The sequence below is a fragment of the Hylobates moloch genome, unplaced genomic scaffold (genome assembly GCF_009828535.3).
Source record: "Hylobates moloch isolate HMO894 unplaced genomic scaffold, HMol_V3 SCAFFOLD_19, whole genome shotgun sequence".
NCBI classification, from domain to species: domain Eukaryota; kingdom Metazoa; phylum Chordata; class Mammalia; order Primates; family Hylobatidae; genus Hylobates; species Hylobates moloch.
Window position 1 is genome coordinate 36,405,488 of NW_026652294.1, and position 22,402 is coordinate 36,427,889.

The 22,402-nt window shown below is 42.2% G+C and overlaps 1 protein-coding gene across 1 annotated transcript in view; it reads left to right on the top strand.

The window, feature by feature from the left end:
• The window catches only part of RABEP1 (rabaptin, RAB GTPase binding effector protein 1), a 121,760-nt gene that overhangs the window by 87,897 nt on the left and 11,461 nt on the right, over positions 1-22,402 (top strand). The window contains exons 7-12 of the mRNA XM_032138383.2: positions 3,561-3,692; positions 10,090-10,557; positions 11,798-11,902; positions 14,006-14,122; positions 17,234-17,332; positions 21,925-22,065. Of these exons, the coding sequence (XP_031994274.1) occupies positions 3,561-3,692; positions 10,090-10,557; positions 11,798-11,902; positions 14,006-14,122; positions 17,234-17,332; positions 21,925-22,065 (1,062 nt within the window). The remainder of the gene's footprint in view (positions 1-3,560; positions 3,693-10,089; positions 10,558-11,797; positions 11,903-14,005; positions 14,123-17,233; positions 17,333-21,924; positions 22,066-22,402) is intronic.

A 22,402-nucleotide genomic window follows, 5' to 3' on the forward strand; every position in this document is an offset into this window, starting at 1 on the left:
GTTTATGATATACATTTAGGGTATAGTTTTCCTCTTACACAACTATAGTTATACTATAAGTATGTATTTTAGGCAGGGCATGGTAGCTTATGTCTGTAATCTCAACACTTTGGGAGGCTGAGGCGGGAGGATTGCTTGAGCCCAAGAGGCCAAGACCAGCCTGGGCCATATAGTGAGACTCTGTCTCTACAATAATAATAATAATAATGATAATAATAATAATAATAATAATTAGCTGGGCATTGTGGCATGTGCCTGTAGTTCCAGCTACTTGGGAGGCTGAGGTGGGAGGATCACTTGATCCAGGAGGCGGGGAGGCTGCAGTGAGCTGTGATCACACCACTGCACTTCAGCTGTGGGTGACAAAGCAAGATCCTGTCTCAAAAAAAAGTATATATATTTCCCATAAGCATTATCCTGGATGTATTTTCATATCAATGTTGTATTTTGTTCTTGACTGTAGATGGATGCACCATATTGATTTACCCTTTCTCCCTGTAGCGTGTATCTAGGTGGTCCCACTTTTCTTGTCATCTCAAATAGTCTTGCAGCTAAATCCTTGACCATATTGTGTATGTGTGCAGATATTTCCCTAGGATAGCTATGTAAAAGTGTTCACTGCCTTTCTAAGTATCTTGTCAAACATTTCAAATTGCTTTTTTTTTTTTTTTTTTTTTTTGAGACGGAGTCTCGCTCTGTCCCCCAGGCTGGAGTGCAGTGGCGCAATCTTGGCTCACTGCAAGCTCCGCCTCCCGGGTTCACGCCATTCTCCTGCCTCAGCCTCTCCGAGTAGCTGGGACTACAGGCACCCGCCACCACGCCCGGCTAATTTTTTGTATTTTTAGTAGAGACGGGGTTTCACCATGGTCTTGATCTCCTGATCTCGTGATCCGCCCGCCTCGGCCTCCCAAAGTGCTGGGATTACAAGCGTGAGCCACCGCGCCCGGCCTCAAATTGCTTTATGTGACTTAGGTTTGATTTTGTTTTGCAAAGTTTCTTCTTTTTTAAATTTCCTTTTTGTCTCTTAATTTGGACCCATTCATCTTGTGTGTAGTCAAAGCCAACATAAGGATTTTTTTTTTTTTTTTTTTTTTAAGACAGGGTTTCACTCCAGTCACGCAGGCTGGAGCACAGTGGCACAATCTTGGCTCACTGCAAACTCCGCCTCCCAGGCTCAAGCGATTCTTCTGTCTCAGCCGCCCAAGTAGCTGGGACTACAGGCGTGTGCCACCATGCCTGGCTAATTTTTGTATTTTTAGTAGAGACAGGGTTTCACTACGTTGCCCAGGCTGGTCTCAAACTCCTGACCTCGAGTTATCTGCCTGTCTCGGCCTCCCAAAGTGCTGGGATTACAGGCATGAGCCACCATTCCCCATTGACATAAGGATTTAGATTCTAAAGTACAGATCTTATCTTGCCTTCCCTGCTACCCATTAAAAGAGTCTAAACTTGGCTGGGCGCGGTGGTTCACACCTGTAATCCCTGCACTTTGGGAGGCCGAGGCGGGTGGATCACCTCAGGTCAGGAGTTTGAGACCAGCCTGGTCAACTTGGTGAAACTCCGTCTCTACTAAAAATACAAAAATTAGCCGGGTGTGGTGGCATGTGCCTGTAGTCCCAGCTACTTGGGAAGCTGAGGCAGGAGAATCACTTGAACCCAGGAGGCGGAGGTTGCAGTGAGCCGAGATCGCATCACTGCACTCCAGCCTGGGTGACAAAGTGAGACTCCCTCTCAAAAAACAAAAACAAAAACGAAGAGTCTAAACTTTACTAAGATGATCATTTGAAACTTTTCAACATTTATTGAGCTCTTACTATGTGCTAGCATTGTGCTAAGGCTTTATGTATAAATCTTTATCTCAAGTGGTTATCAAAAACTCTCCATAAGCGGTAGGGACTACAATTATACGGTTCTTGTATTCTAGAATAGTAAACAGGCTGAGAGGTCATGTATGGCCCATCTGAGGCTTGAACAATCTCTGATTCCAGAGTCTAAGTGCGTACTCACCACCTCTTTCTCCTTGTCCTTTACTTCTCATGTGCCTGCCCATTTTTCATCCATATAACATTACACAGAATTCCTCCACAGGCCTGCTTTTCCATGTTTCTTTCTTTTGTATGTGCTTCCTTTCTCCCTGGAACCCTTAATTGTCTCTTCTCATGCAACTGGCAAACTTACCTTACTGATCTTTCAAGATTCAGCTGAAGTGTTACCTCCTTTGGGCCTCCTTGCTGGTTCCTTCAGATGAAATCAGTCATTGTTTTTCTCCTTCTTTAGAACCTTTTTTTTTTTTTTTTGAGACGGAGCCTTGCTCTGTCCCCCAGGCTGGAGTGCAGTGGCGCGATCTCGGCTCACTGCAAGCTCCGCCTCCCGGGTTCACGCCATTCTCCTGCCTCAGCCTCCCGAGTAGCTGGGACTACAGGCGCCCGCCACCACGCCCGGCTAATTTTTTGTATTTTTAGTAGAGACAGGGTTTCACCGTGTTAGCCAGGATGGTCTCGATCTCCTGACCTCATGATCCACCCGCCTCGGCCTCCCAAAATGCTGGGATTACAGGCTTGAGCCACCGCGCCCGGCCTAGAACCTTGTACATACTTGTGATTGTTTGTCTGTCCTCACTAGGCTGTTTTATGGGACATTGAAGGTATAAGGTATCTTACTCATCTTTGTTGAGTGAATTATTCTATCAACTTTAATCACTCCTTTTGTATTCATATACGTTTGTTAATGTTTCTAATGGATGGGTAACATTATAAAAACTTTTTCGGGTGGGGTGTGGTGTCTCATGCCTGTAATCCCAACGCTTTGGGAGGCCAAGGTGGGAGGATCGCTTAAGCCTGGGAGTTTGAGACCAGCCAGGACAACAGCGTGAGACCCCATCTATGCAGAAAAACAAAAATTAGCCAGGCATGGTGGTGCATTCCTGTGATCCTGGCTACATGAGAGGCTGAGGCAGGAGGATTCTTGAGCCCAGGAGTTCAAGACCAGCCTGGGCAACAAAGTGAAACCCCATCTCTACAAAAAATAAAAAAATTAGGCGGGCGTGGTGGCACATTGCCTATGATCCCAGCTATACGAGAGGATGAGGTGGGAGAATTGCTTGATCCCAGGAGGTTGAGGCTGCAGTGAACCATATTTGCACCACTGCATTCCAGCCTGAGTGTCAGAGCAAGACCTTGTCTCAAAAAAAACTTTTTCATATTTATTTTCTACAGTAATCACAAGTAATGTTCTCTGTAAATTTTTTTTTTTCAAGGATCATTTGAAGAGGCGGTTTTGCTTTCTTTTATTTTGCCTTACTTTATACGGTATACTTTTCTTGGAAGCTGCTTCCTGATTTCTTCTTTATACCAGTGTTCTTAGTTTGTGCTTATAGTATTAGAATATTTTGTAATGGCCAGAGGCCCTTAAATGGGATTACAAAACAAAGAAGTGAAAGTGTCCAGTTTTCTCTTATCATAACGCTCTGTTCTTTCTTATTTGTTTTGAATGGTTAAAGAACTATGTCACTTATTAAGTAGGTTACTTGGGTGATATATATGTTTTTTTCTTCCTTTTAGGAGGATGATGAACAACAAAGACTCAATAAGAGAAAGGATCACAAAAAAACAGATGTTGAAGAAGAAATAAAAATACCAGTAGTGTGTGCTTTAACTCAAGAAGAATCTTCAGCCCAGTTATCAAATGAAGAGGTATAGTGACTCTATAATTAGTCATTATATACACAATGTCAACAATTTTAGCTTACTCACACAATCAGTTAATTACATTGTTCATATGAGAAGTGAGAAGTGCATAGCTACTAGGTGAAAGTTAGATAAAAATGACAGTATTTGTTTTCAGTTGTTTTTATGGCATTATAGGTGGCACTGTTTGAAACATGTTGCAGCTTCATTCGCTGTCTGAAATAATTAGATGTTCTTTTTTCCAGTATTTCCAAAATTTAATACATTAGAATAAACCTTTAAATAATGTCTGCAAAATCTTTTTTGATGTGAATAGTACATGTTGCTAATACTTGTCTTTTTTGTTTAAAAGAGATTATCTGAAGCGCTGAAATGCTTAACTCCCTGTAGCATATATATGACCATCAACCAGTATTAGGTTTTCATCCCTGACGGCCGTGGGTGAGGTTTGGCAGATAACACCACAGGGTAAAACGTTCCAGGTACTAGGAATAGGTAGAGAAGAGAGACCTGGAAGTGTTAGGTGTTCTGTGGCCTTGTCACCTCTCACCCACAGTGTGGCAAGGGCCTCCTCATTGGGTTTCCTGCCTCAACCTGTCCCATTCCACTGCGTTCTCAGCATTACTGTCAAATTCATTTTCTTAAGTGCGTCTGCAGTAAGGCCACTCCGCTACTCAAAAACTACCATTGACTCCCATTACCTGTATAATTAAGTGCACATTCCTCATTTGGACAATTCAGGCCCTTCATCATCTGGATTACATTTTAGCCATGTTGGTCGTCATCTTGGGCTCTACTCACACCTGGTCTGTTGGTTCCTTCATTTGGAGTACTTTCCTCCCATTGCCTTTCTGAGTATTGAAATCCTTCTACTCATCTTTCAAAGCTCGTGCTGGTTATCTTGTTATCAATGAAGGAAATGCTTCTCTTATTGCCTTTAGAATAAAAACTAAGATCCCCCAAGATCCCTAGCATGGCATACAAGGGCATTCATAGTTGAATGGCCCTTCCAGCCTCACTCACTGCTCTCCACCTCTCTGTAGCCAGACCTGTGCACTTACTGTTCATGCTCATGTGCCCTGTCCCTGCAGCTTAGAATCACACTCACTTGCCTGCCGCACCTCCTTTCCTGGCCTGGTGAATGAATTGCAGTTAAATTGGATACGGGTCTTGTCTTTACTTTCAGGGGTATCATGTTTCTGTTTACTTTTCAGATTTACTTTGAGCCATACATAATCTACATCCTGGTGGTTTATATGCCCATGCTTATAGATTGTTTGATGTTTAAGAAAAACTTAAAAAAAATTTTAGTAGACACTAAAAAGTGCTGTATATTGTAGTTGTTTTGTTCATTCTTTGTTCTAGGACATAAACTGGGAACCACTTGGTGTAATTCTGCTGTGCATTTTAAAAATATTTAGACTCCCAAGAGAATGTCTCAAGTTTTGGGTACAGCCAATGATTACATAGTGTTTTCATCATGCAGTAATCTATCCAGGAATGTTTGAAAAGCGGAAAGACAGGAAAGGGACATTTGTTGTGATTTACAGAGAAGTATTTTTATTTTTGATTCTCTCTTAACAGATCTATAGAATTTCAGAGCTGGTGTTTTGCAATTTGAATGTTGAATATAATTGTTTTGTATTAGAATAATGACACAGCTCTTGGTTTAGAGTTAATCTGAAGCCTAGCTAACGTGGTGAAACCCTATCTCTACTAAAAATACACAGATTAGCTGGGCGAGGTAGTGGATGCCTGTAATCCCAGCTACTCAGGTGACTGAGGCATGAGAATTGTTTGAACCCGGGAGGTGGAGGTTGCAATGAGCTGAGATTTTGCTACTGCACTCCAGCCTGGATGTCTCACACAAAAAAAGTTAATCTGAGATGCTTTGGAGAGTTAGATTTATGGCTAAAGATATTTGAAATTTGTAGACCTCACATTTTCTTTAACCTGATGCTTATAATATGCTTTTCTCTCTACAAAATGTTCATTATGGAAAATTTGGGAAGTATAGAAAACACTATACAAAATAAAAATAACTGATAGATCATCCTACCCAGAGGTAACAACTAACCAATATTTTGGTATATATCTCTTTCTTCCTTTCCTTATTTTCTTTTCCAGAGATAATGTATATGTTAACATATGTTAACATACTTCTTTTTTTTTTTTTTTAATTTGAGACAGGGTCTCACTCTCACCCAGGCTGGAGTGCAGTGGCGCAATCTTGGCTCACTGCAGCCTTGACCTCCTGGGCTCAAGTGATCCTCCTGCCTCATCCTCCTGAGTAGCTGAGACTACAGGCATCCACCATCATGCCCAGCTAATTTTTTGTAGAGACGGTGTTTCAACATGTTGCCCAGCCTGGAACACATGTGTTTCTATTTGCACTGTTTTTTTTTTAATTTGAGACAGGGTCTCACTCTCACCCAGGCTGGAGGGCAGTGGCGTGATCTCAGCTCACTGCAACCTCTGCCTCCCGGGTTCAAGCGATTCTCCTGCCTCAGCCTCCTGAGTAGCTGGGATTACAGGCATCAGCCACCACGCCAGGCTAATTTTTGTATCTTTAGTAGAGATGGGGTTTCACCATGTTGGCCAGGCTGGTCTCGAACTCCTGACTTCGTGATCCGCCCACCTCGGCCTCCCAAAGTGCTGGGATTACAGGCTTGAGCCACTGTGCCTGGCTCTGTTTGCACTTTTAAAACATAATCTAGATTATAACTACATAGTGTTTTGTGTAAATTTTTTCCCCCACTTAAATCTACTCTAAGGTTTTGGCACCTCATTAAATGTTTTTCCCCAAAATGATATTTAGTAGCTGACAGAATTTCAGCGTTAAATGTACCATAATTCTTTTAACCAATTCCCTGCTAATTGATTTCTGCCTTTTTCTGTTTTTTTGAGACAGTCTTGCTGTGTCACCCTGGCTGGAGTGCTATGGCATGATCTTGGCTTACTGCAGCCTCCACCTCTTGGGTTCAAGCGATTCTCGTGCCTCAGCCTCCCGAGTAGCTGGGACTACAGGTGTGAGCCACCACGCCCAGCTAATTTTTGTATTTTTAGTACAGACAAGGCTTCACCATGTTGGCCAGGCTGGTCTCAAACTCCTGGCCTCAAGTGATTTGCCCACCTCGGCCTCCCGAAGTGCTGGGATTACAGGTGTGAGCCACTGTGTCCAGCTTGTGCCTGGTTTTTAATTCATAATGGTGATTGACTAATGACATAGGGAGGTCAATGCCACTGAAAAAAGTTTTGTGTTACTCACAGTTCTCCTGGAAGCAGAGGCACAGCACACCTTGCACGGCCACAGCAGGGAAGCACCAGAGGTGGTCAGAAGGCAGGAGCAGGAGCGAGAGAAAAGCATGGGCCATAGCTATTATTGTGGTTTCTTTGGGAAAGGCAAAGTGGAGCAGAGCAGAGAGTTTAGGACTGGCTAGTAATTAATTCCAGCAGCCTTTGGGGTATAGGGTCTGTTCTTAGCTATCTGGAACTGGCCCTGGGTTCATTTAGGTCAGGGGAAATACTGGCTCAGTGTGTGACTTAGGTAAGGGAGGTGGTTGGGATATGGCTTTGGGATTGAATGGTTTGTGTGTGAAAGGCGTGTTTACAGTCAGGTGAGTTGTTGATTATCTCTAGAAATCAGCTAGTCCTGGGAAGCAGTTTCTTCACAGCCAGCAAGGCCTCCAGTAAATCAAAACATTATGAAATATAGAAAATGAAAAGCGTGATTAACACACTGATAGTCAAGTTGGTTCCATTTCTTACTACTATACAATTTTTCGTTATTATAAGTAATGTCATAATGTTATATAATTTTTCCTTGTACAAAAATCATTATGGATGCATCTGATTTTATTTTATTTTATTTTTTAGTGTAAGTTCTTAGGAAAAGAACTGCCTGGCCGGGCATGGTGGCACACAAGTGTAATCGCAGCACTTTTGGAGGCTGAGACAGGCGGATCATTCGAGGCCAGGAGTTTGAGACCAGCCTGGCCAACATGGCGGAACTCATCTCTACTAAAAATACAAAAATTAGTCGTGCATGGTGTCTGGCGCCTGTGATCCCAGCTACTCACTGTGGCTGAGGCATGAGAATCCCTTGAGCCCAGGAGACAGAGGCTGCAGTGGGCCGAGATTGCACCACTGCATTCTAGCCTGGGTGACAGAGTGAGACTCTGTCTCCAGGAAAAAAAAAAAAGAACTGCTGAATTCAAGGATGTAAACATTTTTAATATATTATTGCCAGTGTAGTAGTCTGATGTGGGGTTTTTGTTTTGTGTTTTTTGAGACAGGGTCTCGTTCTTGCCACCAGGCTGGCTGGAGTACAGTGGCACCATCACAGCTCACTACAGCTGTGATCTCCTGGGTTCAAGCAGTCCTCCTGCCTCAGCCTCCTGAGTAGCTGAGACTACAGGCATGTGGTACCATGCCTGGATAATTTTTAAACTTTTTTGTAGAAACGAGGTCTCCCTATGTTGCCCAGGCTGGTCTTGTACTCCTGGGCTCAACCTATCCTCCCACCTCAGCCTCCCAAAGTGTTGGATTTACAGGCGTGAGCGACTGCACCAGGCCTGTAGTCTGATGTTTTTCAAATGGCCCTCACAACTGTTCTAACCCTAGCCCCTTCCTTCTTCAGTATCACAGCAGCACTGTATATGATACATAGCAGTGGGTGTTAGGGTTATTTGTAAACTAACAGACTGGCTTATCCCAGTTTTTATTAGGATACTTACTTGGGATCTTTGCCATAGTAAGCTTAATATATATGAAATTTGTGTTCTTAGCCATTGCAGTTTCAGATGAGTAAAAATCTTTAAAAGGAAAGAATTGGAGGCATTAACTCAAAATTTGTCACCTTTTTATTACACCAAGAATATTTTTAAAACATTAAATAAAATAGGTTACATGAGCTTGCCAGTAACAACAACTGTATTCCACAGTCTCCTCTGGTTCATTTAAAAAAGAGCATTTAACAACAAAACGTAGAAAGGATATTATCTTAAAATATTGTCATTTAAGTGGAATAAATTTAGTTGGAAGGAAAACTTGTTACATTTTTCTTTAAATCATTTTTCTTATTTCCCCACTAACTATGCAACTGCTTCATGTAATGGCACTGGTTTGCTTTTTGTCTTCGGGAATGTGCTGTACCACATTGTTTAAAAATTGAGATAAAATTCACATAACATAAAATTTAAAGTGTACAACTCAGTGGCTTTGCATATATACACAAATGTTTTTAGTTTGAAAACATTTTTATCACTCCCAAAGGAGACCTCATACCCATTAGAGTCACTCACCATTTTCCCTTCCCCCTAGCCTCTAGTAACCACTAACCTGCTTTATGTCTGTATGGATTTACTTGTTCTGGACATTTTAAATAGATGGAATTACATTATATGTGACTTTTTGCATCTTCTTTCGCATAGTATACAACATTGAATGTGTCGATTACACCTTGCTTGAAAATACCACATTCTTGGGCCGGGTGCAGTGGCTCATGCCTGTAATCCCAGCACTTTGGGAGGCTGAGGTGGGCGGATCACGAGGTCAGGAGATCAAGACCATCCTGGCCAACATGGTGAAACCCCATCTCTACTAAAAATACAAAAAATTAGCCGGGCGTGGTGGCGGGCGCCTGTGGTCCCAGCTACTCGGGAGGCTGAGGCAGGAGAATGGCGTGAACCCAGGAGGTGGAGCTTGCAGTGAGCCGAGATTGCGCCACTGCACTCCAGCCTGGGCGACAGAGTGAGACTCTGTCTCAAAAAAAGAAAATACTACATTCTCGTCATTTCCTTTCCACTACTCTGGCTCCTCCTTTGCTCATCCCCAAAATGTTAGTCTTTCTCAGGGTTCTGCCCTTGGCCCTCTTTTCCTACACACTCATCCTAGGTGTTCTGATTTGCTGCTGTGACTTTAATTATCATTATACAATAGTTACTCCCAAGTCTCTATCGAAAGCCTTCTGTGTCCCTCTGTCAAGGAGACATCTCTGCTTGGATACATGATAGGCACCTCGCGCTTGACAGATGCAATGCTGAATTGCAGGTGACGTTCCTCAACTCTTCGTATTTGGGAGCTCTTTGAGCTACCAGAGCATTCAGCACATAGCTCCAGCCCATCTTTTTATCACAGTATTGTAACAGTCTGCTTATTTTTTTTTTGAAGCCGTTATGTATCTCGAGGTCAGGGATTATATCTTGCTCACAGTTGTATCCTGAGGGCCTGGTTTCGTGTCCAGCACGTAGAAATGACACTTAGTAAATGTTTGTTCACTGAGTCTATGAAGGTAGCACATTAATGATTATCATGTGTAATGAGTGGCAGAATACATTTATTATAGTTTTTGTCTTTAAAAATGCAGAGAATTGTCTAACTTGGCAATATTTTCACATTTCAGGAGCATTTAGATAGCACCCATGGTTCAGTCCATTCCTTAGATGCAGACTTATTGTTGCCATCTGGAGATCCTTTCAGTAAATCGGACAATGACATGTTTAAAGATGGACTCAGGAGAGCACAGTCTACAGACAGCTTGGGAACCTCGGGCTCATTGCAATCCAAAGCTTTAGGCTATAACTACAAAGCAAAATCTGCTGGAAACCTGGACGAGTCAGATTTTGGACCACTGGTAGGAGCAGATTCAGTGTCTGAGAATTTTGATACTGCATCCCTTGGGTCACTCCAGATGCCAAGTGGGTTTATGTTAACCAAAGATCAGGAAAGAGCAATCAAGGCGATGACACCAGAACAAGAAGAGACGGCGTCCCTCCTCTCCAGCGTTACCCAGGGCATGGAGAGTGCCTATGTGTCCCCTAGTGGTTATCGTTTAGTTAGTGAAACAGAGTGGAATCTCTTGCAGAAAGAGGTGAGTTACCTTTCTCACGTTTTTCCTCCTGCTCACGCTGAGGCACACTGGGAGGCTCTGGGACTTAGTGTTCATTCAGCAGACGGTTCCTGGAGTCAGTGCAGGCACATGTTGCCAGCAAGTGGATGTTAACCTGTGTCACCTGACCCTTGTCTTAGTCTGCTTTGGCTATTCCAGGTAATTGTGACAGAGAAAGGAGCTAGCTAGTTAATCACAGTGAATGTGAACTTCCCCACCTGAACTCACAACTCTCAGGTTGGAGCAATCTGCCTGACTAGCATTGCTGAATTTAAGTTAGAGCAACCTGAATTTGGTTTGCTTTGCAGTTTTCTATAATCTCAATGTATTCCAGGATCCAGGCTTTCATCTTTCCTTTAGATCAAAAGTGCAATTGCCTGGCTGCTGTTGATGCTGAGAGTGGGTTTAAAGAGGGGTTATGAATATGGGAGAGAAAAGAAACCAATCTTTAATGAAGTTGATTTTCCTCCTTAGAGAATTTGTAAATTCACAGGTAAGATTAGGAGATAAACACTTTGATATTTGCTAATGCTTTATGGATTACAAAGGCTTTTCACATACCTGATCTCTTTAAGCTTTATGATTATAATGAGGCAAGTGGGGCATGGTTATCCCCCATTTACAGGTGAGAAAACTGGCTGGGAAAGATAAAGTGAGTTGCTCAAGTGCTCCCTTCGACCTAGTCGCAAAACCTGACTCCTGGTGCTTTCCTTGACTGAGGGCTGCTTTCCTTGAAGGAAGCCATGGGTCAGTAAGTGGAACAGCTCACTGAGGCCGGAAAGAAACTATTCTCATTGGTCTTAAGTAACACATACATGAGAAGGTGCTATTTACTAGTTTCTTACCTATTTTATAATTGGAGCTGGTGAAACGGTGACTTGGCACTGTTTTTATTTGTCTTTCCTTCCCTTTGGTTGGTTAGTATTAAACCGTGAGTGCCATGGTATAGTACCTTTTGCTTGTTTTGTGTTTTCCTCAGATGTGATGTTTTGTGCCTCTTGGTGGTAAATTGTGTCCCATGTGTCCTATCATAGTTGTACTGGAGAGTTTGATTTTTTAGAATCTGACCCTATATTGTAACTTTTTGCCATAAGGCCCTGAAGAAAGTGTTTACTTCATGTTCTACTGACTACCATTGGTAAGACTATACATGTGTACCTCAAGTGTGTGATGTAGAATTATTTTGTTTTGCCTGATAAGAGGTAATTTTGGTGCTCTTCAGGTACATAATGCTGGAAATAAACTTGGTAGACGTTGTGATATGTGTTCCAATTATGAAAAACAGTTACAAGGAATTCAGATTCAGGAGGCTGAAACGAGAGACCAGGTGAGTTTCTTCTGGATGTGCCAAATTGGGTATCGTAGTTTTCACTGGAGGTGCAGAATTAATTGCTTCCCCTCCAGCCCCAGTCCCATTTACATTATGTAGCATATCCATCTTGTTAAGTTATGAAATAACCTGGTACATGCAATGGCAGTTACATTTCCAGTGGGAGCTCACTAGGACTCTGCTTTTGATTTTCTTTGTTGTTTTTGTTTGTTTGTTTTTTTGAGAGGGAGTCTCGCTCTGTTGCCAGGCTGGAGTACACGGGGGATCACAGCTCACTGCAACCTCCGACCCCCTGGTTCAAGTGATTCTCCTCCCTCAGCCTCCTGAGTAGCTGGGATTACAGGGACACGCCACCACACTCAGCTATTTTTTGTATTTTTAGTAGAGACGGGGTTTCACCATGTTGGCCAGGATGGTCTCAAACTCCTGACTTCGTGATCCACCCGCCTCAGCCTCCCAAAGTGCTGGGATTACAGGCGTGAGCCACCGCGCTCGGCCAGGACTCTGTTTTTGTGTATCTGCACAGGTCAGCCCAGCTCTTAAAGGGACACTGCTTCATCTCTTCTACCCTGCCCCTTCCGCCTAAGGCCTAAAAGTGATTTTATGTACATGGAAAGTACTTTATGATATGGAGATCTCAGGGAGATAAAAGGTTGATTGTTGCCTCCAATAGAATGAAGGTTTAATTGAATGTTATATTAATCAGAATTTGTGTCCTTCATTGCCTATTACTCATTTCTTGTCATAAATTTGTTGAATTAAGGTTAATAAGTTCCCAGAAATTAAGCTTTGGTAGATTTGGTATGCTGAGATTGATAAATCTTCAGTACTTTTTCAAATGCAGTGTTTAATAATGGGTACCTTGATAGCATTTAGGAAATAAGGTAGAAATGCATGAGAGTAGGCTTGTAAAAGTCTCTGTAAGAAAGATGCTTTTTCCTCATATTTCCAAATTGTTCTTTGGTTGTTATGAAGATTATCCCCTTAGCCTTCAAAATAACTTTAAGCCAATTAGAATGATGGTTTAATATTTTCAAATGTCATTGCTATTGAGTTCCTTCATATACTGTGTGCTTTATGCATAGATGTTTCAAAGGTAAATTTCTAAAGGTATTTGCAAAACTAATGTAGTTGGCCCCTGATAGTGTGGTGTAGGAATGGTTTTCATAAACATTTCAGTAGACTGTTTTAAAGCCTGACTAAAAATTAGTCAGAAAAAGAAGTGGGAAAAGGGTGTTCATGGAGAGAAAAGATATACAAAGAACAGAGTTAGGAAAGAAAATGATGTATTCTAGGAAGTATGAGTAGTTATGTGGCTGGGCACACGGGGTGATTGTTACAAAATAATGGGAGAGTAAGCTACAAAGGGAGGCCATGATGACATCACTTAGGGAGGGGTGATGATTGAAGAGATTTAAATTTTACCCTGAAGTCGGGCACGGTGGCTCACACCTGTAATCCCAGCACTTTGGGAGGCTGAGGCGGGCCGATCACCTGAGGTTGGGAGTTCATAGACCAGCCTGACCAACATGGAGAAACCCCATCTCTACTAAAAGTGCAAAATTAGCCAGGTGTGGTGGTGCATGCCTGTAATCCCAGCTACTCAGGAGGCTGAGGCAGGAGAATCCCTTGAACCCAGGAGGTGGAGGTTGCAGTGAGCTGAGATTGCAGAGCGAGAGACTCTCAAAAAGAAAAAAAAAAAAATTTACCCTGAAGACTTCGAGAGGCATTTAGAGTTTTAAGTAGGGAAATTATATTATTTCACTTTTACAAAATTTCTGGTGTTAGTGTGGATGGTAGGTAGACTGGAGACAGAGGGATACACTCTAGTTAGGGAGAACAGTGTCCTGGCCTAGAGGATCTGGGGGAGAAGCAGATGTTTTCAGATGAGATGTGTGTGAAAAATGATTTGTTAACTGTAAACCACAGTACAGTTCTCTTGAGGTCATTTATCTAATTTCTGTCTGAATTTAAAAATCTGTGGTGTTTCCTAGAAAAAGACGTAAGAGATTTTTTTTTTAATTCTGGAGTTAGATTTTTAAAAAAAATTTATAAAAGGATTCTGGTTTTTCTTTCTAATTGACTTTTAAAATGATATAGGTGAAAAAACTACAGCTGATGCTAAGGCAAGCTAATGACCAGTTAGAGAAGACAATGAAAGATAAGCAGGAGCTGGAAGACTTCATAAAGCAGAGTAGCGAAGATTCGACTCACCAGGTAAGGGAGGGTTTACAGAGTGTGGCCCATGAGGGATGACTGGGTTATTTAAATGAAAGATTCAAAAAATATAGTCATGTTTCTTTTGCTTTGAAGATTTGGTTTTATTTCCCCTCAGGTAAAAAGATTTCTTACTGATCGTTCTGTGATAACTGTTTTACAGATTTTTAAAGAATAACTTTTGAAATAATTGGTCAGTAAACACCAGGAGGTTCTGATTCTCCTTTTTTATTTGTATTAGTTAGGTTTTCCTGCTGCACTGGAAACTTGCTGACAAAGATACTAATTATTTTCTTTTAAACCTTTTAAAAGTATAGCAACATGAAAAAAAATATACACCAAACATACTAGAACCAACATCTGTGTAACCACCATTGAGATCAAGCCATAGAATATTAGCTGGTACCCCAGAAGCCCTCACTTACAACTCCCTCCCAACAGGCAGCCACTGTCCTAACTTGTAACACCATTAGATTAGCCTGTGCTTTAACTTTAGAAAACGAAGCCATATGGTCTGTGTTCTTTTGCGTCTGTCTTCCTCCATTCAACAGTGCTGTTCCTACTCGTGATGCATGGAGTGTTTGTTCATTTTCATTGTTGAATAGTCATATCATTATATGGATATACCACAATTTATCCAGACTAATGTTGATGGATATTTCAGTTGTTTCCAGTTCTGGGATATTATGAATAATGTTGCTTTGAAATTTTTGTATAGGGCGTGGTGGACATGTTTCTGCAGGATATGTGACTAGGGGTGGAATGCTTGGGTACAAATGTTCAAAATGTCAAATAGTTTTCCAGAGTGGTTATACCAGTTTATACCTCCACCAGCAATGTATGAGAGTTCCTGTGGTTCTAAGGTGTTGAAAAATGTTATTTTGTTATTTTAATTATAGCCATTTCGGTGGATGTGTAATGGTATTTCATTGTGGCGTAGTTTGCATTTCTCTAATGACCACTGAAGTTACTTAGCATTTTTCATGTTTCTTGGCCATTGGGATTTTCTGTGTGTGAGAGATTCCTGCTCAAGTCTTATCCTCATCTTTCTATTGGGTGGTCTGTTTATTTTACTTTTTTTGGTCTTTAAAAACTGATTTGTTAGGTATCCTTTATATAATGTTAGAATCTTTGGGTGATAAGTGTTGCAGGTGTCTTTTACTCAGTAGCTTATATTTTTTGTTTTGTTTTTGAGATGGAATCTTGCTCTGTCACCCAGGCTGGAGTGGCGTGGCGCAACTTCGGCTCACTGCAACCTCTGTTTCCCGGGTTCAAGCAATTTTCCTGCCTCAGCCTCCTGAGTAGCTGGGATTACAGGCACTCAACCACCACACCTGGCTAATTATTGTAGTTTTAGTAGAGACGGGGTTTCACATTGTTGGCCAGGCTGGTCTTGAACTCCTGACCTCAAGTGATCCACTTGCCTCGGCCTCCCAAAGTGCTGGGATTAAAGGCATGACCCATGCACCTGGCCCATCAGTAGCTTATGTCTTCATTAATGGTGTCTTTTAATGAACAGAAGTCCTTAATAATGTAGTCAAATTTGGCTGGGCACAGTGGCTCACACCTGTAATCCCAGCACTTTGGGAGGCTGAGGTGGGCAGATCACCTGAGGTCAGGAGTTTGAGACCAGCCTGACCAACATGGAGAAACCCTGTCTCTACTAAAAATACAAAATTAGCCGAGTGTGTTGGCGCATTCCTGTTGTAATCCCAGCCACTTGGGAGGCTGAGGCAGGAGAATCGCTTGAACCCGGGAGGCGGATGTTGCAGTGAGCCAAGATCACACCATTGCACTCCTGCCTGGGCAACAAGAGTGAAACTCCGTCTGAAAGAAAAAAAAATCACATTTATTCATCATTTCTTTATGGTTTATGATTTTCCTTTTTAAAAAAGAATCTTTTCCTATGGAGTTATGAAGATATCCTATATTATAAATGTCTTATTCACATTTATATCTAAAATTCTTCTAGAACTGACTTACACACACACACACACATACATACACACAGTGTAGATAAGGGTAAAACTTTTTTCGTCTTGTTCTGTCGCCCAGGCTAGAGTGCAGTGGCACGAACTCCGCTCACTGCAACCTCCGCCTCCCAGGTTCAAGTGATTCTCCTGCCTCAGCCTCCCGAGTAGCTGGGACTACGGGCGCCTACCATTGTGCCCGGCTGATTTTTTATTTTTAGTAGAGATGGGGTTTCAACCATGTTGGCCAGGCTAGTCTCGAACTCCTGACCTTGTGATCCACCCGCCTTGGCCTCCCAAAGTGCTAGGATTACAGGCATGAACCACCGCACCCGGCCAAGGGTAAAACTTTTTTTTAAAAAAAGTATGGATAGCCAATTTCTGTATGACTTGGTGAAAAAATCCACCTTTCCCCCATTGCTCTGTGTAGATTAGTTTCAGAACTATCTTCTGTTCAGTTGGTCTGTTCTTTTTTTTTGTGCCAAATTCTGCACTGTGATTTATGTGAAATTAAATTTTCTTTTTTTTTTTTTTTAAATCCGAGATGTAGTTTCGCTCTTGTCACCCAGGCTGGAGTGCAGGGTGCATTCTGGGCTCACTGCAACCTCTGCCTCCCGGTTTTCAAGCAATTCTCCTGCCTCAGCCTCCCGAGTAGCTGGGAATACGGGTGCCCGCCACCACACCCAGCTAATTTTTTTTTATTTTTAGTAGAGATGGGGTTTTACCATGCAGGCCAGGCTGGCCTCGAACTCCTGACCTCAGGTGATCTGCCCACCTCAGCCTCCCAAAGTGCTGGGATTACAGGCGTAAGCCACTGCACCCAGCCTGATTTTTTTTTTTTAAACATCTTTAAACATAGCTACAACTAGGTCACGTGAGTTACTATCTGCCTAGACACCCATAGAATGTTCTTTGTTAATGTATGGCTGCATGTGACTCAGCTTTTGGCACTGCCTTGTGTTATCCGAAAGGCCAAGGCTTTGCACTTAGCAGATGTGCACGCAGCTGTTGGATGACGGTGAGTGGATCCCATGAACAAATAAAATGTCAATTCCAGACACTAAATAGGTAGAAGATGGAAGAGTTAGTTTCAGAATAACTGATTTCCTAACTATGTTTCTGTACGTGTGTTTTTTTAAAGATCTCTGCGCTCGTCCTAAGAGCCCAGGCCTCTGAGATCTTACTTGAAGAGTTACAGCAGGGGCTTTCCCAGGCAAAGCGGGATGTTCAGGAACAGATGGTAAGTTTACATTTTAAGTAAATGACAACTGTGTTACATATATTCCTTTTTTGTTCTATCTTGACATCATCTTTGATAGGAATTTACCATCCTGTCCAAAGTAGTTACTGTTGTCTTCTCCCGGGACTGTAGAACATTAATAATGGACAAAATATTGTAAAGACATTATTCCTTTTTTAAACCTACTTTCTGGCCAAACAAAAATTTTTTCTCATCGTTTAACTTATTTTTCTGATTTGGGAAACCTAAACAGAATAAACTATGGACATATATTTAATTTTTAATTCCAAATAAAAGCTAAAAAATTGAATGTCTGAGAGCCCTAGCTGGTGCAGCTTTTGACCAGTCACATTTTGTGATTTTCCTGGATGGCTAATTTATTTAGAATAACCTTATTAGGGCTGGGCGCAGTGGCTCACGCCTGTAATCCCAGCACTTTGGGAGGCCGAGGCGAGTGGATCATGAGGTCAGGAGATTGAGACCATCCTGGCTAACACGGTGAAATCCCGTCTCTACTAAAAATAGAAAAAATTAGCCGGGCGTGGTGGTGGGCACCTGTAGTCCCAGCTGCTCGGGAGGCGGAGGCAGAGGCAGGAGAAGCGCTTGAACCTGGGAGGCTGAAGTTGCATTGAGCCGAGATCAAGCCACTGCACTCCAGCCTGGGTTACACAGCAAGACTCTGTCTCAAAAGAAAAAAAAATAACCTTATTAGTTTCACAGGGGTTATGAAAAAAACATGTAACTGTTGTGGTGCTGGGGAACTTCCAGAAGGCCATCTATTCTGAGAGGGATAGGGGCAGAGTGTTATGAGCAAGCGCTGGCTAGAGCCTTTGCAGATAGTTCCCCAGGCTTGGGCCTCCCTCCTCACTAGTCTGGCTGCATTTGCTTTGTTTTTCCTTTTCTCAAAGTTGGAGCCTACATCTGATGCCTCCAACTAAATTAAAGTAGAGGTGGCTCTGCTGGGGTGATTCTACAAAGCTGATGCTTACCTGGGGATGACAGTTTAAAAAAAAAAAGCCTTGGGTGGAATGGTCATTGAATGTTTTTAATTGGCATTAGGTCAGTATCTGAATGGCCTACAAGCTGATCCCTAAATCTTAAACCTGGTCTGTTGGGAAGCATCTCATCCTAATCATTGACCCATAGTTTCATGTGTTTTCTCTAATTAGAAAATACAATATAATAACACTGGTGTAAAAATCACTGCTAAATACTGACAGTTTCATAGTGGTGAGCCTCCTCTACTCCTTTGTCCCCTGGCACCTTTTTCCTTCTTGTCTTTTTTTTTCTTTTTTGAGACAGAGTTTCGCTCTTGTTGCCTAGGCTGGAGTGCAATGGCGCAATCTCGGCTCACTGCAACCTCCTCCTCCTGGGTTCAAGTGATTCTCCTGCCTCAGCCTCCTGAGTAGCTGGGACTACAGGCGCCCACCACCACGCCTGGCTAATTTTTTCTATTTTTAGTAGAGACGGGGTTTCACCATGTTGGTTGGGCTGGTCTCAAGCTCTTACCTCAGGTGATCCACCCACCTTGGCCTCCCAAAGTGCTGAGATTACAGGCATGAGCCACCGTGCCCGGCCTCCTTCTTGTCTTTTAAAACCATCAGCCTTTGCAGACATTTTTCAAGCTGGTTTCACTTAAAATGAATGTGTGTCAGTGATACTGGAGAACTGTTGAAATTAAGGTTGAGGTCCTATGAACTCCAATACATGACCATTTTGTTGAAATTACCATAAGTAAGAGAAACTCACCACGTTAGTGCATGCTTGCCCTTGTTCTTAGTCTTTCTGTGTATGTTTGTAGGTATATGATGTATGTGTACGTATGTCTTGGTTTGTGTTTTTTGCTGGACTATTTGGAGTTATTGTAGACATGACAGTCATAAGTATTTTAGTATGTATTTCCTAAAACAAAGAGTTGTTCTGCATCGCTAGAGTACTATTATTACATCCTTAAAATTTAACCAGTTGTCCCAATAAGTCCTTGATTACTTTTTAGTGGTGGTTTTCCTTTTTATATTTTCTATATTTTGATCCAGGAACCAATCAGTGATCACATATTTCATCTTGTTGTGTCGCTTTAGTCACTTTTCATCTAGAACAGTCTGCCACTCTTTTTTTATTTTTAAGAATCCGGCCAATTGCTTTGTTTTAGGCCATCTGTCTTGTAGAATTCATTTTTCTGATTATCTCCTTGTGATTTGATTCAGGTTAGACATCTTGGCAAGAATACTACATAGATGAAATGGTTCAATGGGAGGCTCATAACATAATGAGGCACGTTAATGATGGGTGCTTCCATTACTGGGGATGTTAAATTTGATCACTTGGTTAAGGTGGGGACAAAATAGTTTCAGAATGACTACATCAATATTACTACCAACAGCAAATCTATTAAGTAAAGGCCAACATTTCTTTGTAGTTCTGCCCTTAGACTGTATCTCAGATAAGGGTTTACAGTTTAAGTGCTGTGTTCAAATGTTAGTTTTTCTCTCTGTGGTTGTATTAGGAATTTGATATATAGTTAGCTCCATTTGTTTCTCTTTATATTACATTTTCAGATTTGATTTTTCTTTCTTGATTTATATTTTGAATATGTAACGTGGTTCATAATCAAAAGTATAAAAATAAGTACTCAGCTCCATTTCCATTCCCTATCCTTTTCACCCCATTTCCACCCACTCTTATACGTAATCATTTTAATTTATTTTTGGCTTATCCTTCTGTTTTTCTCTTTACAAAAACAAGCAAATATATACATATTCTTTTTTCCCTTCTTTCATATCCAAAAGGTGGTGGGATACTAAGATTTTGTTGTAAATGGGTGACAGTGATTATAAAGCACAGCGGATTCTAGTCTGAAGACAGTAAGAGCCAGTGGGCTTTAGCCAGAGCGTATGCATGGCCTTGACTGCCTGTCTCCGGCCTGTTTGTCCTTCAGGATGCAGCTCAGTCATCGCTTCCTCTGGGAAGTGTTCTTTAACCCTCTCCCCAATTTCCTGCCCCAAATTAGGTACCCCTTTGTCCTTTTATCACTGCAGTACCCAATCTCTGTCATAGCAGTTTATGGTATTGTAGAGTAGTTTTTGGTTTACTTGTCTTTCTCCTCTGTTGGACTATGAGCTTCTCTAGGGCAAAGTCTTTGTCTTTTATCTCTGTATTTCCTGTGGGCAGCAAAACATGTGGCATAGAGTAGTAGCTGCACAATAAACGTTGTATGAGAGCATAATCTACATGTATGTGTACCCTTAAGGTAAGAGACTTTAGTATTACAGATTAGCAGGAGTCACGTGCTTTCGTAGAGCTTTATCTGATACTCGGATTTGCTGGGATAACTTTTATATTGATACAAATAATATGAAATACCTAAAATTGTTTTACACATCAACATGCACAAGTGGGAGTGTTTCCCATTTTAAGAATAAGCTTCTCTGGCCGGGTGCGGTGGTTCATGCCTGTAATCCCAGCACTTTGGGAGGCTGAGGTGGGCGGATCACGAGGTCAGGAGATTGAGACCAGCCTGGCCAACATAGTGAAACCCCGTCTCTAATAAAAATACAAAAAAATTAGCTGGGCATGGTGGTGCGTGCCTGTAGTCCCAGCTACTTGGGAGGCTGAGGCAGGAGAATCACTTGAACCAGGACTCGGGAGGTGGAGGTTGTGGTGAGCCGAGATCACACCACTGCATTCCAGCCTGGGCTACAGAGCGAGACTGTCTCAAAAGAAAAAAAGAATAAGCTTCTCAAGTGCTCTGTGATTCCTGAGCTTAGATCCTCTCGATGACTTCCAGTATCTGGGCCTGCTGGGCCATTCACAGTGATCCCGAGCCTGAACAGAGGTATACATAATGGGAACTGATGTTTCTCCCTCCTTTCTGTTAAACGCACGCCACGGGGAAATAGGAGTTGTCTTAGACTACATGCTCTGTCTGATACAGGTCTTGATGATGTCAGCCACATCCATTGAACTAGAGATCCTGGTCCTTCTGTAGTACAGGGATATGGAGGGAAAATATTATTATTACTTTTTTTTTTTTTTTTAGATGGAGTCTTGCTCTGTGGCCCAGGATGGAGTGCAATGGCGCGATCTTGGCTCACTGCAACCTCCGCCTCCTGGGGTCAAGCAATTCTCCTGCGTTCAAGCGATTCTCCTGCCTCAGCCTCCCTAGTTGCTGGGATTACAGGCACCCCACTCTATCCAGCTAACTTTTTGCATTTTAGTAGAGACAGGGTTTCACTGTTTTGCCCAGGCTGGTCTCAAACTCCCGAGCTCAGGCAATCCACCCGCCTCAGCCTCCCAGAGTGTTGGGATTACAGGCGTGAGCCACTGCACCCAACCAAAAGATAGTATTTTTAAGCGGTTTGTAGTAACAGTGGAGAATGAGCCTCAGATACTTGCTTCATTGCCTGTCCCCTTGTTGAATATATGCTGTAAATCAGAAAATCTCTGCGCAGCTTTTTCTAAGTCTAGCAGAACTTCACCATACCCCGTCCGTCCTCAGCACTCCTTTAGTTTGGTCTTGTTTTTCTCTGGTGTAGCTATCACCAGACCGGATCTACCTTTCTGGCTGTGATTAGTATCTACTTCTATTTTAGGCAGTGCTGATGCAGTCACGGGAACAGGTTTCAGAAGAGCTGGTGAGGTTACAGAAAGATAACGACAGTCTCCAGGGAAAGCACAGCTTGCATGTGTCATTACAGCAAGCAGAAGACTTCATCCTCCCAGACACTACAGAGGTAACTTACTTTCCACAGGATCAAAAAAGTCAACAAGTACATTTTCTGAAATGGCTGTATGTTCTTTATGTAAACAGTTTTATTCAGATATAATTCACGTGCCAATTCAACCATTTAAAGTGTACCATTCAGTAGTTTTTGCTGTACTCACAGATGTGTGTAACCATCATCACAATCAATTTTAGAACATTTTCATCACCTCAAGTAGTAACTCCCTGTGACTTGAGTACACCAGCTAAAAACAAAAACACACACACACACACACACACACACACACAAAAGAAAAGGTAACACTTCACCCTTTAGCTACCATCCTTATTTCCCCTCCTCCCCTAGC